The sequence below is a fragment of the Gavialis gangeticus genome, unplaced genomic scaffold (genome assembly GCF_001723915.1).
Source record: "Gavialis gangeticus isolate Ggan-Ray unplaced genomic scaffold, GavGan_comp1, whole genome shotgun sequence".
NCBI classification, from domain to species: Eukaryota; Metazoa; Chordata; order Crocodylia; family Gavialidae; genus Gavialis; species Gavialis gangeticus.
Window position 1 is genome coordinate 28347688 of NW_017728998.1, and position 8948 is coordinate 28356635.

An 8948-nucleotide genomic window follows, 5' to 3' on the forward strand; every position below is an offset into this window, starting at 1 on the left:
TTAGACATCTGTAAGAACTACTTCACAGTTAGGGCTGCTAGGAGCTGGACCCAACTTCCAAGGGAAGTGGTGCTGGCTCCTACCCTGGGGATCTTTAAGAAGAGGCTTGATGCCTACCTGGCTAGACTCATTTGAGTCCAGTTTTTTTCTCCCGCCCAGGCGGGGGGTCGGATTTGAAGATCTACAAGGTCCCTTCCGACTCGACTTCTATGAGTCTATGATTCTATGATGGTCCATGAAATGAGAAGCAGCAAGAATTTTTGTGAGTGATATTTTTATTGGGCCAACTGAATGGCTGGGATAGACTTAGACATAGTACTTAAAATGTACTTAAAATGTTTTTTTTATGAGAAACAAGTTTTAAACAGTTTTACTAAAGGACTTTTCCTTTGACTAATGGACCTTTCCTGTAACAGAAGGTATAGGACTTTCTTGAATAATTTTGATTGGACTGTAGCATCTCTGTCACTAAAAACACCCAATATTGATTTAAAAATTACCAATGATGGGAAATCCACCACAATTCTGGTAAATTGTCACAATGGTAGGTTACTTTTGTTACTGAGATTTTTTTTTTTTAAGTGTGAAGTTCTAGCCAGTGGGGGCCAGTTTCTCAGCAGTAGTCTCATGATCACCAAAGAGACAGCATGGATAAGTCCCACCCACCTGGTTCTGCTCTGCACAGTCTACCTGCTGAAAAACACTGTAATTTGTTTTTGTGTGTACCCAGAGATATGCTCAGGATCTCAGTTTCAAGGATGCTCTTTAGAATGGTACTGGGTGATTCATTTGGCTGCTATTAATCTTAGGGCTGATAATCGGAACCCAGCATATTTTACAGAAAAGGACTTGGTACTTCACATCTCATGTCTTCTACAGTAAAGTTTTAATGCTGACTTTGTGACATCAGAATCATTTCTATGTTATAAAAGCAACTATGACTTTACCCCAAGACAAAGCACAGGGAAATGCTACAGGTTTGACTAGTAAACTTTGATTTGACATATATATTCAAGAGCAGCAAGAGGACATTTTTTCTATGTTCCTGAGTCCATTTTTTTGTATAAATGCTTTTAGCTCAAATTGATTTCAGTGTTAAAATCCTCCTGCAAGCAACATTTTCATCTCTTCCTCCAAGAAAATGCACAGATTCATAGATAGTAACATACACCATGTTCTGAACAGAAATTTTTGAATCTAAGTAGACACACTGGATGCATATTTGATGAAACCAAAACATGCACTTTTGCTGTGGCTGTACTTGTTACTTGGTCAATAACAACTTTGGCAGGTAGGTTTTCCTTTACAGGAATATATTCAATAATGTGTTTTGAATGTTCTTTGGCATTATATAAGAGAGTCTTTAGTTTAACAAAAAATACAAATGACTGATGTGAAGTCCATTATGCACTATAAATTTGACATTCTTTTTTCCATCACAGAAGCAAATGAAGATACATGCTTATTTACAAGAATCACTCTTAACAGATGTGTGTACACCTTTACATGTTCCCTGGAACTAGAAGGGGCCTCTGAGGCCATCTACTTCAGTCTTTCACATTTGCAAGCAACAATTTGTCCAAAAGTGTCTACAAGAACATCTAATCTAGTCCTCTTGCACCTCAGAGCCTCACTCTACAATGGACCACTAGTAAAGGGTAGGGGAAGATGAGGGTACTGCTAACACTTTGCTACTAAGACAGGAAATCAGTCAAGTTAAAATATGCTCAGATAATCTCAGACATTGCAGAGAAGGGGTAAAATATCCAAAGGCCCTGGTCTGGAGAAAAATTTCTTCCTAAACCCAAATCTAGTGATCAGCTTGTTCCTGCCTGTGCAGGCAAGACATACCAAGTTTCTAAGGACTAGTGTACCTCACCCAAGCTTCCACATCTAATTTAGGCCAATGTCCAAATCCTTCAGCATGGGGCGGTCCAAGTGGCTGGTTAAGTGGTAGCCCTTGGACTCCTGCTTAGCTGCCGCTGTTGTTCTGGATGCAATTATTCTCCCCCAGGGGAAATAATTACCTCTTGTATCCTATATATAATCCTCCTGATAGAATACTCAAATATAAGACTTGCCGGGTTTTATAACAGCATCATGTTGCTGACTTGAACAGTTCATGATCCATTATCACTCCCAGCACCTTTTGTGGCTACCTGCATTGCCAGTTATCTCCAGTTTTATATTTATTTTTAAATGCAGTACTTTACATTTGTCTATATTGAGTTTCATTAATCGAATTTAGACTGTTTCTCCCATTTATCAAGACCTCTTTGCCTTCCAAAGTGCTAAGGTTCCTCCTGTCTTGCTGTTGCCTGCAGCTTTTATGAACATATACTCTTATTTCATCCTCCAAATCATTAATGAAAATACTGACAAGAACTGGGACCAGGGCAGCATATCACTTCAAAATAACCACCTGTTTTTATTATGGATGACTGTAGTCTTTGACTGTGGTTTTGCAGCCTTCTGGGCACCCACTTTAGAGTGACTTCATCTAGACCACATTTCCTTAATTTGCTTATGAAAATATGGAGGATAACAAAGTGATACACAATTAAAAATCTGTTTCCATATTATAATTTTGTAATATACAGTATAGTCCAATTAATAACATTACCTTTGAGGAGAATGGTGAGGGTATGGAATGACTATAAGTTGGGAGTTTGGGATGATAGCTGTCCATTCCTGTTTCCGTATGGACTGCAAGAAGACATAAAAGTTAGGTTTACCTCTTAAAACCTAAGAGGTGTTATTTTGTGAAGTATTTAGACATTTCCTGATTAAATTTACACAAGAAAGAACAGAAAGTTCAAGTGGTTTTCATGAGTCAGGGATGGATGCGGATAATTATTTTACATTTAGATTAATTTTTAGCTTGGATTCTGAAGTAATTTATAAGCCAAATAAAAACTACTGATCACTGCATCCGCCACAGACATAGATAGCCATCACTGAAGTAAAATATGGCTTCTATTTAAGTGCACATTGGCACTGCAGTTTCTGGTAGGAAGGGAAGAACTGATTCTGTAGGGGAATTTTATGTAGTCAGAATGTAATTATCCAAATCATAATTCAACCAGAATACTAACTCTTAAAACAGGATATGGGATCTTGACCAATCATACATGGTCAGGACCTGGGCTTCACACTTCCATCCAAAGGAAGGTCCATTCAGCAGAATACCTTTTACCATGCTGATAATGAGCTCATTGTTAATGAAGAAAGTGATTCAAGAAGCAACAGAGTCATTTTCCTGCTGCATTTGTGATTCTCGTGTGTTTCCTATCCAAGTACTTAACACATCCAGACCATGCTTGCTAAGTTAATCTGATGTGATCACACCATAAATTGGTGAGACTCTTGGTCAAATATAAGTATCTATAACTTAAACAAGCACTAGACTCCTATGTTAACAGCTCACAAGAACTATGCCTGTGCTCCTTTTGAGTGCAACTTTTGTCTTATTGTTGACAAAGAGGTTAAAAGATTGATAGTGCAGGCTGGAGAAAACAGACACGCATACCGTTGTCTTTAAGCAAACTTTTCAGAACTCAAAATGGCTTCATCGTTCTGGCTTCTCAAAAAGTAGGCTTAGGAATAGCAACCTACAGAATTTATCAGGTCAGAAAAACACTGGAAAATAATAATTTATTCAAGGTAAATCTTAACCTTACCTTTTCTCCTAAAGGACGAGGAATGCCAACATACAAGTGATCGAGGAAATTGGCACTACGTCCCAAACCAAGCACACTGTAAGGCAGCTGGAGAGCAAAATGTGCTGACTGGCTAAGTTGTCCAGCTAGAATTTAATTAAAAAATATAATTAATATATTGCTTAAGACTTTTTGGGCAACAACACAATTCACATAATAAATCATCTATTCTTAACTGAATTCTCATTCTACATTTCCATGATTTATGGGCATTTCATTTAGATAATTACTCCAGAATGATTCCGATGACTTGGAATATAAAGACATTTCTTTGACCTCCATTTTCCACGTGGTACTAGAACTTCAGCAATTTGTTTGAAGTAGTTTAGAAGAAGAAATGAAAGCAGTATTATACAGATCCACAATGTGACTATTTACTTTAACTCAAAAGCAGCTGACACTGGGAACATCTGAAGTAGCTTGTGGACCAAATATATACTGGCACCAAATTTTGTCCTAACTTAAACCTGTACAACTACAATGGGGTTATATCACTTGCAAGCCAGATCAAACTGATCATTACAATAGCTGAGGTCACCAGCAGAAAGCAGGAAATAGATGCGCATATTTCCTACCTAGCTACATATTCACTGACACCATAACATCTCGTAAAATTATTTACTGCATTTTGGCAACATGCCTTGAAATCTTTTCATTTTCCATTGACACTTCTACTGCAAATACTATCTACAATCAAGCATGCATTGTTTGTTCATTTTGGAAAACTCTCTGAGTAAGAGACTTGTTTGTTTGCTATTGCTATAATAGGAAGCGTAAAATATTAAACGCCTGGTACATTCAGTTCTTTGTTAAGATAACAGAAATACTCTCATTCTGAAACCATGTGAACCACTGCTCTGGCTCTCAGCTTCTCCTCTGCCAAGTATGTATGCCCTGTACGGGAGAGATCTGTACACGCTAAGCACCATGACTCCATTCTGAACGACAGCTACCAGTAGGCTTCAGGAATCACAGGATGTCTGAAGCCTACTAGCCTTAACAGTATGCACCTGCTGGCTGCATCGCTCTTATTGACGTCAGAAGAGCAGTGGCTAGTAGGATAGGATGATCGAGACAAACTGAAGATGCAAGACAGCAGCTGTATGACCACCCTGCAGCATACAAACAGCTGAAGTCATGCAGGAGCTTCCTCACCAGCACCCAACCTGTTGATGCCACGCCCAAGGAGACATGACTATAGGTGTGGAACAAAAGGCTGAAGTAAATGTATGATGGCAAAAAATGGCCATTCTAGTGGCCGAGTCTTTGCCATCAGGGGCTGATGAATCATGGCAAAGGTGGCGATGTCTCAACAAACTAAATGCTGGAGTTGAATGCTCCAAGGAACTAATGAAGTAGGGTTATACCAACCACCTGTGACTGTGGCACAGAGCCTCAGACTATGCAACAACTGCTGCAATGCCTGCTGCTTGAAGGCACCTGTTCAGTGAAAGATCTCACAAAGTACAATAAATGAGGACAAGCACGTGTAATAAAATGGTCAAATGTGGTGTAGAGATATGAGAGAGAGATCTCTCATATAATGAGATAATTCTGATGATAATTCTGGAACAGGAGGCCTATGAAAGTAAAGTTTTCAAAGTGGGCAGTATAATTTATCTTCACCAGCCATTGATTTTATAAGAATATGAATGTAAAATTCTTGCATTGCTTTGGTACACTTCAACAGGTTATGCTTTAAATCAAGAATCTCAAATTAAGCAATAAGACATGACAGTCTGTGAATTATGGTGCAATAATTCACACCTGGTATGCCAAAGGCTGAATTGTGTCCATGTAACTAGACATGATTTATTGCAACATAATTCAATCCCTGCAGTATTTGGATATATTCTTACATATATTCCTACACCAAGGGAGAAACTTATTGGTGGGAGGACCAAAAAGAATTAACTTCAAGATATACTTATAGGTTTTCTATTTTCATTTAATGATTCTTAAACTCTATTGGCATGAGTCAGAATGCTTGAGGCCATCGAGAGCTCTGAATTTTTCTTCAGTTTGTTTCAAGTATAACAGCCTGTTACTTTAACCTTTTCTATATCAGAGATGTTACTCTCTGCTTAGCACTGCATCCATTGTTAATAATCATTGTCTGCAAAAGGTCATTTTTGCTGTAAAAATTACTAGCTTAACAATGGATGCAGTGCTAAGTAAAGGGTATTGGGTCAATGCATTTTTACATGGTGAAAAGCTAGCCTACAAAACTCCCATCTTTGCATGTACTGCATACCCCTGATACTGTGCATGATAAGGCAGGGGTCCAATGTTACTAGTAAAGTTAAGAAGGGTTTTCTTCAAAGAGCTTCCTGGAGCACTGCAGCATACAGTCTGGAGAGGAGCAAATGATGTGTAGCCAAGACAAAGTGCTTTACATTTACATAAGAGAAGAATCAACACAGTGATTTTGTTTCTCACTCTCCAATACCTATAGAAGGCCTTTTGCATCTACACCTTGTCTTTAGCGGAAACCAGACCCTTAGAGGGACTCTGGAGAAGAGCGGCCACTTCCTTATAGAGAGCCAAAATGATACTTTTACTGGACACAGTCACTTCTAGGCTTCTAGTGGTGTGAAGCAGGGAGGTGGAATCTATCAATACCTTGGTTCCCTGGTGAGCTCAATTGCCGAAGGGGGAAGATGCAGAGTCATGCAAGTAAACTCTGATTTTCCAACAGATCTTTGGTCTGTTTATTTTGACAGGACATCATGGTTTTCTTTGCAAGCCTGGTGATCTCTCTCCACTAAGCAAAAATACTTTGAAAACCTGATGGCGCAAGCTATGTTAAAATTAAACTTTCCCTCCCTCACCCTCAACACGTAACATAGGGCCCAGTAACTACCAGCTTGAGACTTTTGGACCTCGTCCCCTTGTAAATTCCATCTTACACTATACAAAGAAAAGCCTGATTAAAACAAATGACCTTGGACCAACTTTAAAATAGAGTAATAGAAAATTAGGGCTGGAAGGGACCTCAGGAAGTCATCCAGTCCAACCCCCTGCTCAATGCAGGTCTGTCCCCAATTAGATCATCCCAGCCAAGCCTTTGTCTAGCCTGGTCCCAAAAACCTCCAACAGTGGAGATTCCACCACCCATCTGGGTAACCCATTCCAGTGCTTTACTACCCTCCTAGTGAGAAGGTTTTTTCCTAATATCTAACCTAAACACCTCTTGCTGTAACTTGAGACCATTGCTCCTTGCTCTGTCATCTTCCACCACTGGGAACAGTCTGGCTCCATCCTCTTTGGAACCACCCTTCAGGTAGTTGAGGGCTGCTGTTAAATCCCCTCTCAGTCTTCTCTTCTCCAGACTATATAAGCCCAGTTCCCTCAGTTTCTCCTCAGAAGACATGTGCCCCAGCCCACTAACCATTTTTGTGGCCCTCTACTGGACTCCTTCCAATTTGTCTACATCCTTTCTGTAGTGGAGGGCCCAAAACTGGACACAGTACTCCAGCTGTGGTCTCACCAGTGGCAAATAGAGGGGAATAATCACTTCCTTAGATCTGCTGGCAACGCTTCTACTCAGGCAGTTCAGTATGCCGTTAGCCTTCTTTGCTACAAGCTCACATTGTTGGTTCATATTCAACTTGGTGTCCACTGTAACCCCCAAGTTCTTTTCTGCAGAGCTGGTGCTTAGCCAGTCAGCCCCCAGCCTATACCGGTGCAGGACTTTGCACTTGCTTCTACTGAACCTTATGAGATTTCTTTTGGTCCAATCCTGCAATTTGTCGAGGTCTCCCCAAATCCTAGCCCTACTCCTCAGCTTGTCTACTACTCCCTGCCAGCTGGGTGTGATCTGCAAACTTGCGTAGGGTGCACTCCATCCCATCTTTCAGGTCATTCATGAAGATACAGAATAAAACAGGTCCTAAGACTGACCCCTGGGGACTCCACTTGATACCAGCTGCTAATTAGACATCAAGCCATTGATTATATTACCCTTTGAGCCCAACAATCCAGCCAGTTTTCTATCCACCTTACAGTTTATTCATCCAATGTGTACTTCCTTAGCTTGCTTGCAAAAATGTTGTGGGAGACCGTCTCAAAAGCCTTGCTAAAGTCAAGATATATCACATCCACTGCTTTCTCTGCATGCACAGTGCCAGTCATCTTGTCATAGAAGGCAATCAGGTTAGTCAGGCATGACTTGCCCCTGGTGAATCCATGCTGACTGTTCCTAATCAGCTCCTCCAAGTGCTTAGAAATGGATTCCTTGAGGACCTGCTCCATGATTTTTCCAGGGACTGATGTACTAATAATAGGTGCTAGGTACTCCTAGTAATAGGAGTAGGACATTCTTCAAGTCCACATTTATCATTTCATATTACAGGGGTGGCCAACCTGCAGCATGCATGCCATGACTGGCATAGGAATGGTCTGTGTGGCACATGGCGGCAACTGATAGGGCAAGAAGCAGAACAGGTGATTAGGAAGAGTGAGGAAGCAGAAGCAGATGAGATTGGGCAGACAGCAGAAAGCAGAACAGTAGGTTGGACAGAAGAGGGATCAGAGTTGCACTTGGAGGGGTCAGGACTAATTTGTGGCACACCTGCTAAAAAAGTTGGCTCCTGCTGTTATCCTACATGAGTTACATGTGAAATAATGGAATAGTTTAAAAACGGCATCTATTTAATGCAAGTGCATTTCTGTATTTTAGATGGGAACTCCCATTTTTGTTAGGGGTGAGAGGTTCCAGGCAGAAATTACAATTAAGCTAACTGTAATAAGGATGGGTATTTGAGTTATAACCTAATATTCAAATACATCACAACACTAACTAGGAACAATATTAAACTGTTTGACTGTAGGTAAGTCAAACCCATATCAATATCTTTTGTAAAGGAACAAATTAATCATTTTCTTTTCTCCTTGTCCTATGTGTTAATTCTAGCTACTAGAATTTTGTTACAAGGATTTAATTTGCCTTACCTTCTCAAATACAACTGCAAAATTACTAGCTTCCCCTCCAATTAATCTTTTGGTATAGGAAACGTCCTCATTCAGTAGTAATGATCCCAGTGATCTAGTTAATATTTATCAAACTAGAAAAGGACAATGCAAAGCAGGAAGGATAAACTGCACTGAATTTGCTACCCTGAAATGTTTTATTATTTGATGGGCTCCAACAACAGGGCAGACATTTTCAGAGACGGTGGGTATGCTCCAGGTCCCAAAGACCTTAATCTCACTGAGGACTTGGTAATT

At 40.1% G+C, this 8948-nt stretch overlaps 1 protein-coding gene across 1 annotated transcript in view; it reads right to left on the reverse strand.

The window, feature by feature from the left end:
• Positions 1-8948, reverse strand: part of ITFG1 (integrin alpha FG-GAP repeat containing 1) — a 247876-nt gene that overhangs the window by 11470 nt on the left and 227458 nt on the right. The window contains exons 15-16 of the mRNA XM_019505663.1: positions 3681-3805; positions 2624-2706 (exon numbers count right to left, since the gene is read on the reverse strand). Of these exons, the coding sequence (XP_019361208.1) occupies positions 2624-2706; positions 3681-3805 (208 nt within the window). The remainder of the gene's footprint in view (positions 1-2623; positions 2707-3680; positions 3806-8948) is intronic.